Source organism: Periophthalmus magnuspinnatus, chromosome 23 (assembly GCF_009829125.3).
Source record: "Periophthalmus magnuspinnatus isolate fPerMag1 chromosome 23, fPerMag1.2.pri, whole genome shotgun sequence".
Classification (NCBI taxonomy): Eukaryota; Metazoa; Chordata; class Actinopteri; order Gobiiformes; family Gobiidae; genus Periophthalmus; species Periophthalmus magnuspinnatus.
In genome coordinates this window covers 13,725,613-13,746,533 of record NC_047148.1, presented here as the reverse complement: position 1 = coordinate 13,746,533, position 20,921 = coordinate 13,725,613, and the positions used below count along the sequence as shown (strand labels likewise).

Below are 20,921 nucleotides of genomic sequence, written 5' to 3'. Positions count from 1 at the left end.
CTACAGATAAAACATTTTCAGATTCAAAGTGAAAAACATTAGTGCCATTTCTGATAACACCAATTTATCTGTTAGGAATGAGTTAGAACACAGCTTGACAAACAAAAAATTTCACTTTTGCCATTTATCAATGAAACAATTGATTTTATTTTTTGTATATTCCTGTTTTCAAGCTTTACTTGGAAGATATGCATAATATGCGGTGAAGTGTGCTCTTACCACTAGAGGATACTGTTGACTTTAAATACAGAACTATGAATTAGTCTAGCAAATGTGTTTGTTTTTTTTTTTTGTTTTTTATTTTTTTTTTTTTATTATTATTATTATTAAAAACAATCCCTATCTTTTTAGATTTTAATTAGACTATTTGGCACTCAACAGAGACTATTTATCTGCCCATCAAGAAGTTATCAGACCCCATGTTAAAATATATTTGGGTTAATACTATATATGATGCAAGCTTGCTCTGGAGAAAGCATAGCAATAACTAAAATGTTTGGATAAAGTGTTCAGTGGATAGCAACACTTTCTGTGTAATAAAGGCGCCAATTAGGCAACAACATACTAAATCATTTATTTTATTAATTTTTATTTTTATTTTTTATTTTTTCAACACACTGAGGTATGTAGTCACACATAAAAGGTCAGTGAGAGTTGCTTGGAAATATCTGTAGATTTTTTTTGGACATGCGCAGATCACAGATGCCATATTGGAACGGGGGCAGTAGCAACTGAAAGACGTCGCTTGCGTTGCACTGCTCGGACTCGCGAACGAGGAGAGGAAACGAACAGGAGCCCGAGAGAAGGAGAGGTGACAAAAACTTGGACAGGTAAGACAGGTGATGGCCCCACGAGCTCCCCGCGTCTTTGCTGTGGTTACACTCTGTTATTTTTTAATGTTACGACGAAATAAACGCGGCTTGAGTTGGTTTTCTCCTCCTCCGCGTAAAACCCTGAAGTGCTCCCGAGGCGGTTTCTGTAGAAACGCGAAAATAGTCATGAACGTTTTTTCCAGAGCTCAACTTGGCCAAAGTGTCTCACGCAGCGCAACGAGCAGATATCAGTGGACATTGGAATAGATTACACAGGACAAGGGTTCCTTTCATTTTGTTTATGTCCCGTCTTGTTCATTAGTGAGTATTATTATTTAATTTCATAATTTTAAAACATTCTCCAAATATTTTTAAAGAAAATTGTTTAAACCGAAAGGGAAAGCGCATGAAATGTCTTATCCTTGTAATTTGGTCTATGTTTTTAACGAATTGACGAAGGTAGCGGGTCTGAGATCGACATTTTTGTACTTAATCTTTCGTTTTTAAATGACTTGTGTGGTGTTTTTGTTGGTACGGAAAATACCCCACTCTGCTAAAATGTCAAAGCACTTTCAACATGGCGGGTAATGGTGTTCGTATAGGAAAAACTGCGCCTTAAAATCTTTGAACGAGGAAAAAATACAATCATAGCAGCTACCGCGATCAATTCTGTTTCGTTTGGTGTAAATATACTATGTTTATTGAATTAAATCCATTGTGTGAATTTGGCGGCTTGGTGGGAGTTTTTTTCCGCTGCAGTTTTGAGTGTGCAAAGTACATGAGCTGTGTGCCAGCCAGCCTGCTGTTCAGCTGCCTACACCCCCTCCCTCTGCCTCATCTTCCTCGTGTGCACTTAAACGTTTCCTCTTTCACTTTTATCACGAAACCCTCTCGACCGCACATTTTTTATTTTTATCACTACTTTAAGTTAATCTGCATAAAACCACAAACGCAGTGGTTTCAGCGTTTTCTTTCTTTCCTGAAAGTAAACCATGCGCGTACTTGGTCACATCCCACAATTAAACAACACAATTTTCTTGCAAAATTTTCTCTAAATAGGCAACTCATTGGTTGTTTGGATCGCATATGGTCCCCTATTCTGTCGCTCCTCTCTTTAAATCAGGGATGTGCAGAAGTCTATTATTCTCAGGGAATCCTCCTACAGATTTGAATTGGCACTGTAATGAACTCAAACAATAAAAGCCCAAAAGGGTTTATGAATCAGTCATACTGATCTGTTTTCTATGCCGATACCAAAAAGGTTGGAAAAGGGAAAGCACAATGGAAAGTTTCTAATGGAAAAACATTCTTTAGTTTGAGATTAGAATGGAGAATAGGATTTACATAAGGAATTTGTTTGCTGGATAACTCGAAGGTCAGTTGTTATCATTTACATTTTTGATAGGAATGTGTGAAGAGTTCTTTTGAATGTCTTTCTGCAATGACAGGCTACATAGTAAAAAGTGATTTGTGGATCCTTTGTGTCCTCTACTGTGTCTGACACGCATTGTATCTGAGGTCTATTAAAACTGGATTTGATGTAATTAATAAGAGAAAATTGAAGACTAATTGTTTTGACAGTGTGTTGCTCTAGAAAAGTGGACTGTGAGAGAGGAGGGCCAAACACGGAGTAATGCAATAAAAGCCAAGACCATGCAGTGGTAGTTAATCTCCTAAATCCCCCATTAAATCTTTGGCAGGATGAGTTTAGAGAAAGGCAGGACAACACGTGGATGCACAGCGCTCCCATTGGGGGCTAATCAATAAAAGCCTCTGCTCAACGAGGACCATGGGGGCACAAATGCCCTGTATTTTAGATTAACCCTCCAAGAATATAATCCCTAGTGTCCAATCTGGAACACTTCTGTCATTCCCTGTGGGCTTCTGATCTTAGCCTAAACCAATAGTAGAAGTAAAGTGTATTGTTTATTTTAAGTTGTTTTTAAGTAGAAGTCATGTCTTTTACAGTTATCTATGTTGACTTTGAACTGACTGGAGATCACTGTTCTTGTGTTTAGTGTTTTCTTTGTAATTTTACAATGAAATTAAGGAAGTGTGAAGTAATTTATTTAACTATTTATTCAGCTTCATTCTCTGGTTAAGACTCTATAACTATATATAGAACCTACTATATAAGTACTACTAGTATTATCTGCAGTCGTATGCAAAAAGAAAGCACACATAAATGAGTACTCATTGTCAAGAATCAGACATTATTACAAATATTATGATAAACTATAAGGGTGAATATGAATGAAATGACCAGTGAACATGTGACTAAAGCATGATTTAACTGCATAACCAGGATTTACAAGAGATAAAGCATGTGACCTTTCTATGTTTGCAAAGCAAGCAAACACATCATGGGGATTTTTTTGTCAGTAATGTTTTTGAACAGTGGCATATTTCCTTTTAAGAACAAAAGAGAACAACTCCAGGAAGTTAACTTTGTTGCAAACAAGATCAATAACATAGTTGAAACATACAATATATGGCTAGTATGTTAATTACACTGTATGCTTATTGTACTTACTGTATGAGTACTGCCAAGCTAAAGTATAGGGAGATTTTGGGGGGAATCCAGTTTATGATGAGAAGTTAGATTTGATAGATACTTTTTTTTTATTGCAGCATGGGGAATTTTCACAATTACTGAGCGTGGTATTGAAAACCATAGGGCACTTTTGTAATAAAAAAAAAAAAATGAAAGGCTGTGAGAGGGGAGAAGGGCAACATGCAGCGTCATGTGAGCTAAATTAGCTCAGCTTGTTGTTTACGCAATGGATGTATGCTGTAGCCACAGAGGGACAGCAGGGGGGTGTGAGGGGGCGGGGTGGCACATACAGGCAGCACACTGGGGAGACTGTCACAGTTTGGAGCCTCACAAGTCTGTATTGTAAATATCCACAGCACAAGCACTGTGTCTTTAGGTTTGGGGTGTTTCCACTAGACTACTCCCATTGTCTTTTCCCTTACAGATACTTCATCTTTTTTTGTAATCTGAAAAGTTTTCATTTTTATTATTAAACAAAAACATTGGTTTAAAATATATAAGTGGGATTCCCATTGTTGTTTATTTTCAAGGGTGTGGAAGATCTTCTACTTTGAAACATGTGAACAATGTGAATACTAAACTAGCCTTGGTAGTTAATGCTTTCTCCACATGGATATCAGATCCATAACAATACACAAAGTTGAAGTACAAATTAATGATAATGACTTCCAGACATCAAACAAAATTAACCACGTCTGTAATTTCAGGCTTTCCACCATATTATTTCTCATTTCCGTGCCAACAGTGATATACAGAGTTTTTCTACTTAGGCTTTGAGTTTATGTTAACAAGCATAAACATGACATTCATTACAATATAAAACAAACGTGTGCTTTTAGCTTTCATAGATAAGAATATGCTAGGGATTACATTTAACAACTTATTTTTTTGATCTGCTCATATTTGTAAGTAAATGTAAGATTTGTTTTCTTCCAGTTGTCTTATGGAAGTTAAGACATGAACTAATCCAGACTTGAAGAACCCAGAGTCAGACGACCTGCTCTTCACATAAAAATGCAGTCTCTCACCCAAGACCAAAACCCAGCCTTCACTGTGGTCAAGTCTCACAGTCCAACCAATGGCAAAGAGGAAGTGAACACAGGTGCGTCAGCCTTTGTTGCACACTGAAGAGTGAACTGCGGCTATAAAAACAAAAATGCTGTGAATTTGATGATGATATGTTAATTTATAGTGGAAACGTGTATATATATACAGAGCTCGGTTAGGGGTAGGCTGTTTTGCATTATGTTGTGATTCACTGAGTCACTTCATTTAAATTAGCTTAAGCATTGTTGGGCTGTGTTGGTGTTACAGTTTTAGAGCCTAAATGGAAATATCTTCATTCCAACTACAAAGAAATGTGCCTCCATTCAAAATAACATGTTTAAGTTTATGTTTTTTTAATTGTTTAGTTATTCCTTCAAAAGTGAATTGCCTAAGTTGATTTTTTTTTCTTTTTTTCTTTATTATACAAAAATATATGCTAAGAAAAAAATGGTGTGAGTGTTAAGTCATAGTCATGTATTACATGCTTTGATAACATTAATAACAGTATGCAAAACTATTTCCTATTCATAACAATAGAGTGAATGGTCAAAGGGGTAAAACGTTCATTAACTTTGTCATAGATTTGTTTTTTAATAAAAACTCATCTTTGTGCCAGACAAGTGTTGACAACAACATATATTCAAATAAAGTTACATTTGTCATTTTAGAGAATTACACTTATTTGTGATTATTATGAAAGATGATTGACATGAGATTGTAATTGTAGATGCAGATTCCATCGAGGAGGAGACAGAGTTTAACTGGGAGGAGTACATAGAAGAGAAGGGTGGGAGTGCCGCCCCCCACACCAACTTCAAACATGTAAGACAGACTACCATTACATTACCACTGCACCTTTAAACAACCCCCATGGCTCCTGACAATGTTTAAAATCCTTTAATGATATATTGAAAAGAGTAAGGCTTTGGTAGGGCTGAGATAATGCTGTGACAAGGGCTCTGATTGGCTCTGCTTCCTTATGACACAACTTGTCTAACAAACCTTCCCAGTTTTATTTGACGCTTCAGCACACTTATTGTTTGTTACTGATGCATTAATAAAACAATAATTAAAAAAGGTAAAATATATGTAATATCATTTATACACTTATATACGTACATTTCAACGTATATTGTAGGAATTAAAATTGCTTTGTAAAAGTGATTTACCTACAGTGACTATGACAAATAATCTAAAACACTACTCCACCATTTTATCATGTTATATGATGTCTGATTAAAAAAAATGTTACATCAGAGGACAGGAGCAGATGGGAGAGGGCACTGATGATGCAAGACTCTTTATCTACCTCTGCTTCCTGTGTGACCTATGGAGCCTCTCTCTGCTCACGAGTCCAAATGTGTGGAGGACTTTAATTCAAGATTTAAACAAGTGTGTCAGTATTTCACCTCCTTACATCAGTCTGAAGTGATGAATGTAATGAGGTTAAAAGATATGTTTTATGAAAGCCCCAATGTCAGACAAACTCATTGTGCAGTGCTTTGAGCAACTGTGGCCTCTCGGGAAGCCAAATTGCTTTGTTAGTAAGTGGATTGAGTCACTGGCAAACGGACCATGAATTCCCCTGAAAATGTGATTCAGTAAAGTGCAGCCCTCTCTCTCACTGGACAAATTGAAGCAGTGATTTCTTTCTGGCCCAATACACGCAGAGGCTGAGGCTAACCCTAACTGTTGCACCGCCTCTTACATAAGCAGCCCAGAGTGATACAGCACGTTTGCATTGTTGTAGCAGGAAATCACAGGGCCATTTGCTTTGTGTTTATTTCTAAGATGTTGACCCTTTCCATGCAGTTGTGTGCGGGCATGTTGAATGTGAACATCCTGTTGGTCTCTGAAGTGACCTATATGGCTGCCTGTGGCTATGGTGGGAATGCACTATCCATTTCAAATAGAACCATAGGTCATTTATTCTCCAACATTCCACATAGCCCCATGGATTAAACTTGGTACAAACCAAAGTAGGCAACAGAAACAACACTATAAGATTTGCCTTTCCACATCTTCAGGTGGAGATTAGTCTACAGAGCAGCTTCCAGCCAGGAATGAAGTTGGAAGTGGCCAATAAGAGCACCCCAGACACATACTGGGTAGCGACCATCATTACCACATGTGGCCAGCTGCTGCTCCTGCGTTACAGTGGCTATGGAGAGGACCGAAAGGCTGACTTTTGGTGTGATGTCATGACCGCAGAGCTACACCCAGTGGGCTGGTGTGCACAGAACAACAAGACCCTTATACCCCCAGAAGGTAAGCCTGGATCTGGTCAAGCAACTGCTGTCTGAAAGATGAAATAACACTTGCTTTGATCATTTGGATTTCACTTCATTTGTGGGTAAAAAGAAATTATGCTACACTGTGTACTTCTTTGTGCTCTTTAAATACTATATTATCTAGATTAGTCAAACATATCGCGTTGTGCAGTAAGTTTCCCTGCCTAATGGTTTGTGATAAAGGCATATGACGTCTTCAAAGAATGCTTTCCAGAAATTTGTGGAAGGACTGGTTTGAAACCTAGACCTAAATGATCAAGTTTTTTCTATGGTAGTCAGGTAGTCAGCTAAATGAGGCCTACAAGGAATAGAATCTTATTCTAATAAGTTAAACATTAAAATTTTGATTCAACCATTGTGAAACTCGGATATAGTGCCATGGTGGATACTAATAACATCTGTGTACTGTGCAGCCTGGCAATTATCTAGTTCCGCTTGTTTCCGCGCTTGAATTCATTTTTCTTACAAAACAAACTTTTTGTTGTAAAGTAAAATATAGATATACCATAGATACTGCCTGATAGCCTTACTATGACTCATCCACAGTATGGCTGTACAAAGCATTTATTTTTCTTGACACTTGTTCATTGATGGATGGATAGTGTGTGTCTTGGTTGTTGTGGAGATGACCTGGATCTTTTTCCCTGCGACTTAGTTGTCCTTGTGCTCACATATCCTCCTCAATCATTGATGGTATTTTCAACCACTTTCTTGTTTGAGATTCAGTAAGTAAATCTCTTGCATAATGGTCACATTATTTGTTTGCATTGCATTTTTGTGTGTTGTATTTTATTGCATCTCATCTGTGTGCAGTCTTTTTTATATAATAATTATAAATTATTAGTTAGTTAAACATGATACATTTTCTAAGTAAAAGTGGTCTTTCTATTCCTGATTTTTTTTTTCTCAATAATCTCAGCTTTTCTTTTCCAACTAATAAAGTGTAGTGTGATATAATATGATATTTGTGGACCATTGCATTGGTCTTGTAAGTTTTGTACAACGTCTAAACGTTTTTGAACTCAGGGTTGGATACACTGTATAGAACCCTAAGTCCAAAAACAGTTTGAACTATGAACTATGCAACATAGTTGCATAGTTCATGATGCATATTATTCAGAAATTGCTGAAAGATTGGGAACAAAGTTATTGCTACTTTATTTCAGAGATTTGCATAATTTGCAATAACTTTTTGTAAGACCTCAGTCACCCAATGTGTATTTTTAATATGTGACTATTAGCTTTTTATTTGTTTAATTTTGTGTATTCTTTTCTCAGATAACATTTACCTGAGAAAAGGTAAGCAGCCTTGACAATGACTCACAAATTTAACAGCACTGCTAATGACTTTAAATTACACCATGTTAATATAATAGGCCTTCATCGTGCCTCTTCATGCTCCCTTCTTCACCTCTGAACAGGAAGTGACCTCACAGTTGTGACCATGTGCCTTATGCTGCATGTGACTCACTGAAACACTCTCACTGAGCTGCACTCCCAAGATAACTCTTGTGCACCGACAAATGTAATGTCCTGATAAAAAAAACATCTCCTGTAGTGTGAGATAAGCAAACGGCAAAAGTCACACACCAAGTTAACAGCAGAAAATCATGAGTGTAGTATTTTTATTTTACTCTGTGATCAGTATCCACAACTGACAAGAAACTTTTTAGATATTAATGACTCATGTTGCATTTTTAAATTATTTTTCTTTGTCATACTTGATTGGTTTATTTTATTACTAATAATAGTTTTGTAATATTTGTAGTTCAGTTCACATTTTGAGTCATAACGAAGCAAGTATTGTACTTTATTCATTTAAAAAAGAAACTGGTGATACATTTACAAAGAAATCTTCTCTGATGAAGATTGCGTCTTTTTACAAGCATAGACCTCACATATTTCCTGCAGTGGAGAGCAGTGGAATCTGATGACTCACAAAAACAAACAGGGCTAAATCTCTCATCGAACTTGCACAGTCACCGTTGCCTCCCACAGCCCTTCTGAGCTCCTTCACTTCCATGGCCCTCCTGCTAAGTGATGTATTCAGCAAGCCTGTGTGCTCTTAATCACAGCCCCAGTGTTTGTTTATTTATTTATTTATTTGACTGGGACAATGCATGCTAATGAACAGACATGATACAACATGAATGTAAACACACTGGATTATCGCTAAAGGCTAATTTACATCTATTGTCCCAAAGGGCTGGGGTCACAAAAGGGCTAAAATGAAAATTGCACACTACACTCATTGCACAGTTCCCATTATTGCACCATCCAAAATATTGCACATTCCACTCATTGTACAGTCCCCATTATTTCAGTCAGTTTGGCCAGCCATTCAAGACAATTAAATTTTATACCCACCCCCTTCATATTTTGCCAATACATGCAAATATGTCTCTATTGAAAAGTTAAGAATCACATTACCACGATAGATGATGCATGTTTGGTTTGACCATAACCAGTTTTTCATTTGAGTTTTAGAAGAATTGTACATGGACCATTTTCTAAGGGTTTTTCTCAGTTTTTTTATGTCTGCATCACATTTCATCTGTCATCTGATCAATAGTAAGCATTGTTGAAATTTCAAACTAAACCATAGAAAAGAAGTAAGGTGCAGTAAGAAAGACTAAATGAATACTTTAAAATGGCAAAACTCTCCCTGTACTTCTCAATATAATGCTCCCCTCACTCCGACAGCACATTCTCATGCGCATTAATTCAGCGCATTTTCTCAGTGTCTCTCCATAAAAATGTATAAAATATATTGTTTGTAGATTTCTTTTTAGTGATTTATCTTTTTTATCTTCAGGACAACAAATCTTGCGCACAAGTGAGCACTTTTAGCAAGTTAAACCAACCCAAAGTTACACAGGGCCTGTGGCTGCACATTTACTACAAGAAATATAGGCTATAAGTGAAAACCAGTAGTTTCACTTCAGTTTTAACTGAGGCTTTTTACAGCTAACGCAAAAAAAACCAAAAAAAACACCTTAATGACATCGCATGTCACTGTAGAAAAGGGTTTACTGTATGTAGAATGTCTTTGTTATTTTTCTGTAAGATTTTTCTTAAAATATTTTCCCCCTCCTGAAACTTAAAAAAAATACTTTTTACGGGTGGAGAGTGTGCCACTTGCTTGTCTCCATGGAGATGTTATTATTATTAATTTGCCTGGAATGTAACACAGTATGGCATTAATTTATAGTGCACCTTTAATATGGGTGGTCTCAGTTGTACAATGTGCCGCTTAACATTTAGGTCTGTCTGTCTCATATTATGTACTGGATCCTAAAAGTGAGTTTTACTCCTGATCACAAGTTTGGTCATGTGGGGTAGGTGCTGCTGGCTGCACAGATCCTGACAGAGCTCATTTGCATAATGAATTCACCACACTGCTTCCTGTCGAAGTCTGCTGCAAATGACACTGCTTTGTGTCTGATACAAGTCAAGTGTTTGTGAACGATAGCTTCAATAGATGTGATCCAGGCTGTGACTATATGACCTGTGGACATGTGGCATTATTCCCAATAGTGTTTTGAGTAACAATTAAGATATTATTGTTTAAATTTATTCTGTTGTTGTTTTATTAGTAATTTCTGTGAATACTGCACTGCTAATCAAACATAACTACATGCAAAAAAGGTTCAAAATGACTAGTCAGGCAGACCTATATAAAGCTATACATTATGAATTTTCTGGAGATCTTTGATTGCTTAGGGGTCTGTGGTCGAAGGGGGGTGAGAGTGTTGCTGCCTGAAAATTGGTCTTGAAGGTTAATTAAGCTCTTATTGCTATGTGAAAGGCTTTAAAGGCTATGTCATCGGCTCCCAGTAAATGAATAAAGGAAAGCAGTAGCATAAGACACCTGTGGAGAAAGTTAGGAGAAAACAGCAGATCAAAGAGGAGTGAGGTGGAAGGTCAATGTTTTGGCTTCAGCCCTGAACCACTTCATGACTAATCTGAGTAGGATCTGTAAAAATAGTTCATCTATTTCTGCTGGAGTCTCTGAGCTGTGTCTTTTCACAATCTTCCAGCTAAAGCAGCAAGAAAAAAAGACTCACAGGAAAACGCTATTATTAACATGCTTTTAAAAAGAATGTTTCTTACGGGAAGGCTTTGCATGGCCCAGTGCTGGTAATTCAATTTATTTGCCTGAAAAGTCCAGCTGTTGATAGATGCTTTAGGATGTTTGCAGCATCTCCCTTAAAGGATTTATTAGGGCTTATTAATATGTCCAATATTTAAACTATGGGCTAAGTTGGTAAAGTGACTATTCACAAGTTCTACACTCTGCTCATTATATCCTTTATTACTATAGTTATATAGCTAGCATGTTGTGTTAGTAAATTGTATCTTGATAATGGCAATGGCAAGCACATCTGCTTGTTCAAGAAATTATTCATACCAAATTATTTAATAATCACAATATATTTCAGACTTATATCTTGCTGTGTTTTTTATTTGTATCATATAGTAAATCACTTGCTACAGCAGCCATTTTATTTTATTTTATTCATTGTCACTCTGCCTTCATCATACTCAGCTTTGCTGCATGGGACATGTATTTCCATATTATATAGTCATTTAGCAAATGTGACTTTGACTGTTTGTCAGTGACTCCAACAAGTGTTTGTCTGTGAGTTTGTGTGCATTTGTATGTGAGCGTTTCTTTGTTTTTTTTTGTGCGTGTAAATTGCTGACTTGCAGAGAAAACGTGCAGTGAAGGCCACTCAGCACATTTGCCTCAGAATAGACTAGAGCAGTATATTTTTTTGAAAAGGAGGAAAGATAACAAGGAGAGGCTGTTAAACTGGATTCTATGCTGTCTCTTTGTGGGTTTTTTATCAGCACTGAAAAAAATGTTGAATGAGGAAGATAATATGGAACTATTTTTTTTTGTAATTTGGTTTTGTCCTTTTTGTTTTTCTTCTACTTTTCAGTTAAATGACTTATCTAGTGTAACTCTTTTAAATTAAAACCTTAGCATTGTGATGGTAAAAATACAATACAATCTGTTAGTAAGATCCAAGCAGTCCAAGCATACCATTCAAGCGCTGCATGAAGCGGCAGGAATTAAGTTAAATGAAGAATGTAGGAATGATGAGTCTTATGAATCTCATACTTGTTTTCACTCTCACTTTCAAAGTCAATCAATATGTTAAAAGACTATCCTTTTGCTTATTTATTATGCTCTTCCTCTTTTTTAGCCATTAAAGAGAAGTACAGTGACTGGACTGAGTTTCTCATTCAGGATCTAACAGGCTCTAGGACAGCCCCAGCCAACCTGCTGGAGGGGGTCAGTATCCATATCCAAATTATGCGCATACACACACACACACACACACACACACAGACTGATCTAATTAGGCCAACAGCTACCACCTTTTAAATTTTTTTCTGTAAAGCTATATTTTATTCAAAAAACTGAATCATTCTTTTTTCCTTCAGCCTCTCAGGGGGAAAAACACAGTGGACTTGATTGTAGAGGGATCAGTGTTAGAACTCCAGGACACTTATGACCCGTTCCTCTACTGGCCTGCTCGAGTCATCAAGAACATTGGGGGGCGGCTTTGTTTACGTTACGCTGGTTTAACTGAGGACCACCTGACCCGAGACATCTGGCTCTTTTACCTGAATGTGCGGTTGCGACCCCTGGGATGGGCCCAAGAAAACTGCCTCACGGTAGAGCCTCCAACAGGTGACTTATTTTGGTCAAAGTTTAGCTTCCCTCGTTCTATCAAAAGTTAGTCATTTTAATGAAGATCCATTCATTTGTTTTCTTGACAGAGCTCAAATGTCTGCAGAATCACTCAGATTGGCAACAGGCTTTAGAAGAAGCGCGACTTGAAGGACAGAAGAACCCACTGCCCTTAGAAGTGTTTAAGGTAAGCTGCCACAGAGCCTTATGATGAATTCTGTTCGCTGTAGTTGTTTGCTATTGAAAGTAAGTCTGGGTCATATATCGCTCAAGATATATTGTTTGCTTTGGGGGGTGGTATGAAATTCTAATATTGTGGTATAATTTGCATTCACACTGCAGTTATTCCTATCATCCTTGAGCAGCTTAAATGCAGACTGTGGAGACTCAAGATACTAAAACATTTTAATGATAACACAAAGAACACAATTGTGGAGTGGAACCAGAACCTTTGATACACTGATAAAAGCTTAATACAAGTAAACAATAATAGGGTAAAGACCACAGTTAGGTATCATTTTATCAAGTCTCAGTTATGTTGCCAATTATGTTGTTATAGCAAATTTACAATTTCATATCAGGATATAATCTTTAGTCTATAATGCCCTGCCCTAATTCTTAACTGTTTTCTTTTTGTTTTGTGTCAAAAGAACACACAAACAAAAACATAATAACTAGTGTAATGATACATATATCAAATGTAATTTATGATTGTCAAAAAAATCTAAACCCAAATATGAATCAATACTAAATTTACCAAAAAAATAAATAATCACAAATGGGACCAAATCTGTCCTTTCCAGAAATTCAGAACTAGTATTAGACTACAAGGTATTATTAGAAAAATACTATTATTTTGTGTTGGAAAATTACATAAAAAGTGCTTCTTTATCATCGCTGTGGCATCAACATTTGTATGGCTTTAACATGGTGCATAAAATTAGGCTCCCTGTGTCCTACCTTATTTTAAGTATTTCTGTGATATGGCAGCCTATTTATCTGTAAGTCTTGACTTTATTGTGTCAGGACCATGTAGACCTGCCCAAGCACTCCTTTAAGGTGGGAATGAAGCTGGAGATGGTTCCTTGGTGGGATCGGCTGCAGATTTGCCCTGTTTCTGTCACAAAGGTGAGTCTGACTCTAGAACAGACTTCATAACCAACATACCCTACATTTGCCTAATATAGCATTACCTTTTTACTTTTGTGTCATAGAGTTAAAAATAAAATATTGTTCCTTGTTTTTTATTGCAGGTGTACAATGAGTACTACTTCCAGGTGACTGTGGACGATCTTTCAGTGGATGCCAAACCCTGGTCAGTGGTGTGTCATGTGAACTCACCAGGCATCCTGCCTGTCCAGTGGTGTCTGAAAAACGGGACAGGTCTAGAGCGGCCCCGGGGCTTTGAGGGGCAGGACTTTGACTGGGCCGATTATCTGAAAAAGAGTGGCACTGAAGCTGCTCCAGACGTGTGCTTCCCTGATGTAAGATTTATTTAACTTTGTTGTGTTTTAATGTCCAAACATAATGCACAGAAATAAATGAAGGTTGTAAAATATAGTGCAATTTTTTTTATCAGTGTGTGAATGTTTAGTGTGTGAATTCTTTGTGTATAATGTGTTGAAAGTCTAATGTGTGTTCACACTTCAAACACACACATTTTACACATAATTTACATGTTTTAGGAGATCCTTGTTTACATGTTAAATGTGTGTGCTTAGACGTGGCAGACGAGGGGCTTTGCCAAGGACATGTGGCTCGAGGCAGTGAACCCTGCGCGGCCGTCAGAGGTGTGTGTGGCCCAGATCACACAAGTGACAGGCCGCCTGCTGTGGCTCCGACTGGAAGGTACTCGCATCCATCTGAGTGTGTGTGGTAATGTGTGTGGTAATGCGTGCAAAAGCGAGAACACCCTTGCTGTTACTAAGGTTTGAAGTAAAAGCTAGAATTAGCCATTAGCGTGACATCCCTCTCCTCACTCCCTCAGGTGTAACAAAGCCTTTGTCAGAGTGCATTGTGGACAGTGAGTCTATGGACATCTTCCCTGTTGGCTGGTGTGAAGCCAACGCTTACCCTCTCACACCTCCACTCAAACCTGTCTGTACGTACAGGCACATTCACTCACTTCTTAAATCATTGCAAAGTGTTGACAGCAAACTATTACCTCTGCTTTTTCTGCAGCTTCCAAACAGAAGAAGATAGCAGTGGTCCAGCCAGAAAAACAGTAAGAATTCACATTATTTGTATTTAAAGATATGAACTTAATTTTTTTTTTTACTTAACTGTAGTGCATGTAGTTGCCAATTATGATCATAAGAGCAGAGAACCCTCATAGGTCTCACAATGTGAAAATTGCAGTGTTGCAACAGAAAAGTAACAGCAGCAATAGAAAAACAAAATATGATAAAAATCAACATCTCATCAATTATTTCATCTAACATTTGGTACTGTAATTATCTTTACAATGACCTTTTTACACAGGTTAGTTCAGTCTGTGCCAGAAGAGGTTCCTCCTGTCAGCCACTGCCAGCCTGTTGCTATGGATCCAGGTATAATTGCTGTAAACAATGCTATATTCTAACCAAAACTTACTTAAATTGCCATCCTATAAGCGTTTTGTTCATTATGTATACTTGCATGCCAAGTTAACTATAGATTACGTACATTCTAGATTTTCCCTGTTTCAATTTGCTACGGTGCTATGTAGTTACTATAATTTTACCCCCTTTGTTCCATTGCTCATTTGTGTTGGGATCACACTATCCTTCTTTTGTCTTAACTGCATAAGTAACAATTGGATAAGATAATGTACAGCAAGTCCCTGGACTGCAAAGAATAGAGAGATGTGCTTTGTTTCCTTCAAACCCATGCCCTCCTTTTCCAAGTTTCAATTTAAATACCTCCCACTCTATGGTGAATATTCATGACTTAAGCTAATTGCTATTCACCCTGTGTTTGGCGGCTCCAGGTGCTGGCACTAGTGAGGGCCGGCAGACAGGGCAGAGAGTTGCCTGGTGCTACACATCTGACCAACCTTTATATTAACCTTAATGACCCACAGTATATTAATGTGTGTGTAAAATTATTGGCAATAATAATTATAATGAAACTATTCTAGTTATCAGGTGTGAGGAGTGTAATTAATATATGAATGAAACATAATTCATTGCCAGCCATGCAACTAACTGGCCACTTTCCATAGTGTCAGGGTGAAGGACTTATAGTTGAAACTCATAACACATAATTACAATTTTTGCAGGTGCAGCGAATGGAAGATACTGCTGCTCGAAGATATTTGTAAACCATCGCTGTTTCTCAGGACCGTACCTCAACAAAGGCAGAATCGCCGAACTGCCGCAGGCGGTGGGACCCGGCAAATGTGCACTTGTCCTTAAAGAGGTGAACCAATGTAAAGATTACACCTGTTCACGTCCCACGGTGTTAAAAATGACATTCACATTTTAAAGGGAGAGGGTGAGAGAGAGGGTGAGATGTTGTCTTGTTAACCACCTGCAGTCTCCCAGCAGTGTCTTCATCCTAATGTGCAAAGCTGTCAGTCAACTGTGTTTACATACAACCGTTGCGCTCCATCTCTACTGCTTAGCTAAACAACCACTTAATTTCTCTTGGGACTTGTGTGTTTATTGTGTGGACATACACTTTAGCACCAGTGGAATGGTGTAGTGTGAATATGTCCTTGTCATTTTGCTCTGATGTCGTATTATGCTTAAGTCGAGTCATATTACGTCAGAGATGTATATTATTTAATGTGTGTGGTGTGGCTTGCCTTCAGCTGCTTACGATGCTGATCAACGCTGCCTACAAGCCTGGGCGAGTCCTGAAGGAGCTGCAGGAAATGGAGAGTCACAGCTGGGACTGTCAGGAAGAGACCCTCAAAGCCAAGTGAGCAGCTCAATACACCAAGTGATACTCTAAAGTTAATCTTTACATATTGTTTTGACATATAATTGTCTCATTGTCTGTTTTCAATTCAAGGAACACTGTGTAACTTTTCTGATAGAGGGTTTGTCACTTGCTAATCTCCACAGAGATATTATTACATTGCCAGTATATAATTAAATCTATCTATCTCCATGGAGAGAAGCAGGGAATGCAGCCAGGACAAGTTACTGGTCAGATCTGTGGAGAAGCAAACCCACTTAGAGTAATATGTTTCATGACCCACTGGGGAACATTCCAGGCAAAGTAGTAACCTCCATAGAGACATGCATCTAGCAGCCCCCCACAAGAAAAAAGTTAGTTAGTGCAAGATGGAAAAAGTCTTATTGTTTAATGTTCAAACAAGAACCACAATGTACTGTCAATGAAAATGTACTGCAGGTAAATTTCTGTATATTCTGGATCACAGCATCAATCAAAGTGGCTAAGCTAGACCAGTCTTTTGGTTCAGTCTTCTTTATGTAAATGAATATTACTCACTCGATTTCCCTAGAAGCCTATTTTGTAATTTATTCAGACATTAATCTTTCACTGTCAAGTAGATTACATACAGTTCTAACTTTTATTGTTCTTATAAGTATAGTGTCATAATGCCACATCCTTCCCACACTGTCTTTTCAGATATAAAGGAAAAACATATCGCTCCACTATCCGGATCGTCCGAATTGCAGACCAAATTCCAGAGTTTTGTCGAAAAGTGTGTCTGAAGCTCCAGTGTTGTCCGAACCTCTTCAGCCCACTGCTTGTTACTGATAAGTGCCCAGAGAACTGCTCCCTACAGACTAAAACCAAATTCAGTGAGTGTATATGTAATTAAACGCATCTTTCCCAAAGCCACAGTTATGAAGCAACCCAAATGAAAGCATGCACAACTCTAGTGTATAATTGACTTAAGTGTTGTTTTGGGTGTAAGATTTTCAACATCTGCTGTGCATCCTTAGCTTACTACTATGGAAAGAAAAGGAAACTGTCCAAGCCTGTGGGAGGAGAAGACACTGAGGGTGAACAGGCCAAACCAGCACGAAAGAGGAAGAAGAGGAAAGCCATCTTTGTGCAGAAGAAACGCCGCTCCTCCACTGTTGACTACACTTATGCAGGCTCGCCACTGGTTAGGACACTTTTTTTTACTAACTATAAGTGTCATTTTGTGATTCACTTAAAATAATGTTTTTCGTTAAACCTTCACACTAATATATGAGATATGGTGGCATTAGCACCAATAAATTAATACCAGTGCCCTTTTTATAAGTGTGCTTCCTGCTACATACTCAATAACTTCAATAAATTGTAAATGCATTACAATTTAATTATCATCGTTGATCTTGTAGGCCTGCATATCAAAACAAATACAATTGCACATGACTGAACTAGTTGGCGATTTGGTAATTAACTTGTTTTTTTTTGCATGCTTTTAAAAGTCATGTTTAACAAAAACACTTAACAAAGCATTATTAGATTCCCATGTTGGTTTGGTAGTGGTATTAACAAAATATTTATTTTTGGTTAGAGAGCAAAAAAATCTTTGCATTTATGGTGTCAGTGTTACTGTGCGTAGTTGAAATTTGTCTCTTGGGAATATGTGTGTGCACGTTAATGATTGTGTTGTGATCATAACAACAGATTACAGGAAACGCTGTGTTAAACAGAAATGTCATGCCACTGGGGTCCTGTTGTGACTTTTGTTTGTGGAAACATATTTCATCAGTGGCTTATATACAAACCAGAACAAAAGCTCACCAATCAACAAAGAAAACACACTTCAAATGTTTTTGTACATGCATCTATATGTTTGGTAAATCATGATTGAAAAGCAATTTAAAGATGGGAGCTTAGGTTTAACCACCTCATTCAAGACCTAAACAGAGGCGATCTACAGAATTTCTTGCAATGGCAGTTAGTTTTTAATTTATCTCAATCAAAGGAAATTTCTCAAAGTGGGTTGCGTGAATGAAGACATATTGTGATTTTTGTGAGTATTTTGTATTCAAATATAACATATGTAGATCATTATTTTACATTATGTGCAATGTAAACAGCAATATTGATCTAAAATGACTTAATAATAGAAACCAGACATTTTTTTTTAAGTACATACATAAGTAAGTACACAGCTGTGGGTGGAAATAGGGAGAATTTTCTTAGAACTCAAGCCTCAACTGCTGGGCCAGGGAGAATTACTGCATGAACTCTTAACAAATGATAGGGCATGCATTATAATATGGTTAAAATTTCATATCTCAATCAATTTTACACATTATGTCTTCTTTAACAATGCATAATCTAATGTTTGTAATCCAGGACAGTGATGATGGAGAAGAAGATGAAGACTTCACTTTACATTCGGGCAGTGAAGGCACCAGCTCTGAGCCCCGCGATGACTTGTCTGTTGCCGAGGTGAGCAGCAGTCGTCCACGTCGGGCTGTAACTCTCCGTAAAGCCGCAAACTCAGGACACAGCAGCCAGGAGTCCACAGAGAGAGAGCTGAGGAGGTCCACTCGCTCCCTGTCTGCATACAACCAGAAAGACAACAAGTACCAGCCCCCCAAAGAACAGGACGTTCAGGTCAGTCAAATGTATCAAGTAAACCAGGTCCTTTGCAACTGGTTTGGCAAATAAAGTCAAGATAAATAAGTACCTTGTGTGTTGAGCTTGTACTGTCTAGAATTAGAGACCAGCATCTTGGGGGGAAAAAAAAATGTTTCAACAGTACATTTTCAGAGGTTGAGTAGATTGCAAATTGGTACAAATATAGTTCTTTACTATAGAGCTGGACAGTCAATCAAATTTCAATTTAATTCAGTTCTAAGTTCATATTTTTGATATGCTTGTTTTGTTTTTGTTTTTTTTATCGAGAGATCAAAAGCCAGTCACACTATGTTATGCAGCATGTTGTGAAATGGTGTATGTGTTGAATTAAATTAAACTTGCCCAAATATTCATTATTTAGTACATGAAACTCATAGACCACATCTTTCCAAAGTCATAGAATATACTGTGTGCTTTGCTGTCTGCTTGTAGATGGAGGAAGGTGAAAGTCAGCTGGTTCTTGACAGAAACCCTTTGGAGTGGACCGTGGATGAAGTGGTTCAGTTCATTAACTCCACAGACTGCGCATCTTTGGCCAATATCTTTCAGGAGCAGGTACGCAAAGACCAGTATATCAAAATGACAAAATGCATATTTGTTAAAAAAATAACCTGAATGTATAACGTCTTTGTAGGATATTGATGGTCAGGCCCTTCTGTTACTGACCCTGCCCACTGTTCAGGAGTGCATGGATCTGAAGCTTGGTCCTGCCATCAAATTGTGTCACCACATAGAGCGTGTTAAAGTTGCCTTTTACAAACAGTATGCTAACTAACAACAGAGCCTTGCACAAAATGTTAATACTGATTGAATGAATTACTTAATATTTCCTGTTTGGGGGGGAAAAAAAACATCTGGAATTTTGCAGAAATTCAGATGGATAAATGTGTCAAAAATTGTGTGATTTCTTTTTTTTCTGCTGAGGCTGAAAGAGACATCTGTGAAATGTGTGTTACAGCTAAATACAGCTTTGTGACCTGTCTTGAGAAGCAGATAATCAATTTCTGTTTTCTTTGTAAAAAAAAAAAAAAAAAGTGTTGGCTTACATTGGTTCCTTATGTGTGATGTAATTGGTCCTGAAAATTTGAATTTATTTATCAAACCAAATCCTAATATATTTGGATTATTTATTCTTGTCCTAATTTATGAAAAAGTACAATATTCATTAAACGTAAACCAAGGCTGATCTTTAAGTTAACTTTTAAGTTATTAATTCAACTGCCTCTTTGTTGATTATATCTCAGATATCAGAAGAGTTTAGAAAAACCCAAGGTCAGGAAATGGCACTTTGTGCTCTGTCTGTTGTAACTACAGGAATAAATAATGTAAGCTATTTTTGTGTCTATCTATGCAAATGTGTGAAAATATTTTTGATAAGAAAAAAATAAACTTATAGCCATTTGTATCTGTTTGTCATGTTGCTCTTTCTTTGCCTGTGGTTAAATACATGCACTGTCATTGTTTGTCAGATAATATCAGATGATTGGTGACGGTTTGTTCAGTTTTAAACTTAGAAGTAGCTTTTCTTTCTGTCACACACAGGAGTGTTTTTTTACCTCCTTCCATAAGGAGGTAAACAAACGCTCCTGTCTAACAAAAAGAACTGCTAATTCTAAGGTAATATCAAATGACTTGATCTAAGCAACCACCGCTCTCCTGCTGTTTAAGGAAGCATTGCTATTTCAAATTAACACCAGAATTACCGGTTTCACATTGTGGAGAAGCCAAACACATACCTGCAAATCATTTAAAAGAGTGGAATACTAACTTGCATGTTATCTGCAGCAAATTTAACTTTATTACTCAAAAAAGGGTGGTATTGCCAAGGAAAAATGCATGTGACAGACATGAAATCTATTCACCATGTTTAAAACAGGAAATGGCTTAGAATGCCATAAATATTGCACATATTTCCTAATAAATTTTATGTTGTATGATATAAAGTGAAATATGTGCACTGTGTGTAT

General features: G+C 37.3%; 1 protein-coding gene across 2 annotated transcripts; it reads left to right on the top strand.

Annotated features, from left to right (window-relative positions):
- Positions 1–697: 697 nt before the first annotated feature.
- On the top strand, positions 698–19,792 carry sfmbt2 (Scm like with four mbt domains 2). 2 transcript variants are annotated; one of them, XM_055231589.1, is made up of 20 exons: positions 698–830; positions 4,303–4,458; positions 5,128–5,235; positions 6,441–6,681; positions 11,918–12,006; positions 12,159–12,408; positions 12,498–12,595; positions 13,435–13,536; positions 13,662–13,892; positions 14,130–14,256; positions 14,396–14,509; positions 14,590–14,632; positions 14,890–14,957; positions 15,668–15,807; positions 16,202–16,311; positions 16,990–17,165; positions 17,310–17,476; positions 18,667–18,930; positions 19,387–19,509; positions 19,589–19,792. In XM_055231589.1, exons 2-20 carry the CDS (start codon positions 4,381–4,383, stop codon positions 19,727–19,729), a joined length of 2,670 nt encoding a protein of 889 aa, XP_055087564.1. In that variant the 5' UTR covers positions 698–830; positions 4,303–4,380; the 3' UTR covers positions 19,730–19,792. The 2 variants fall into 2 exon arrangements, with proteins under 2 accessions (XP_055087564.1, XP_033845127.1); XM_033989236.2 differs by having other exon boundaries at positions 4,303–4,468; positions 5,141–5,235.
- Positions 19,793–20,921: the final 1,129 nt, after the last annotated feature.

Excerpts from the sequence above, each read along its gene's own strand:
- sfmbt2 (XM_055231589.1), top strand. The coding sequence starts at position 4,381 with ATGCAGTCTCTCACCCAAGACCAAAACCCAGCCTTCACTGTGGTCAAG. Across the intron at positions 6,682-11,917 it reads GACCCTTATACCCCCAGAAG|CCATTAAAGAGAAGTACAGT; the intron begins GTAAGCCTGGAT and ends CCTCTTTTTTAG. Across the intron at positions 15,808-16,201 it reads GTGCACTTGTCCTTAAAGAG|CTGCTTACGATGCTGATCAA; the intron begins GTGAACCAATGT and ends GCTTGCCTTCAG.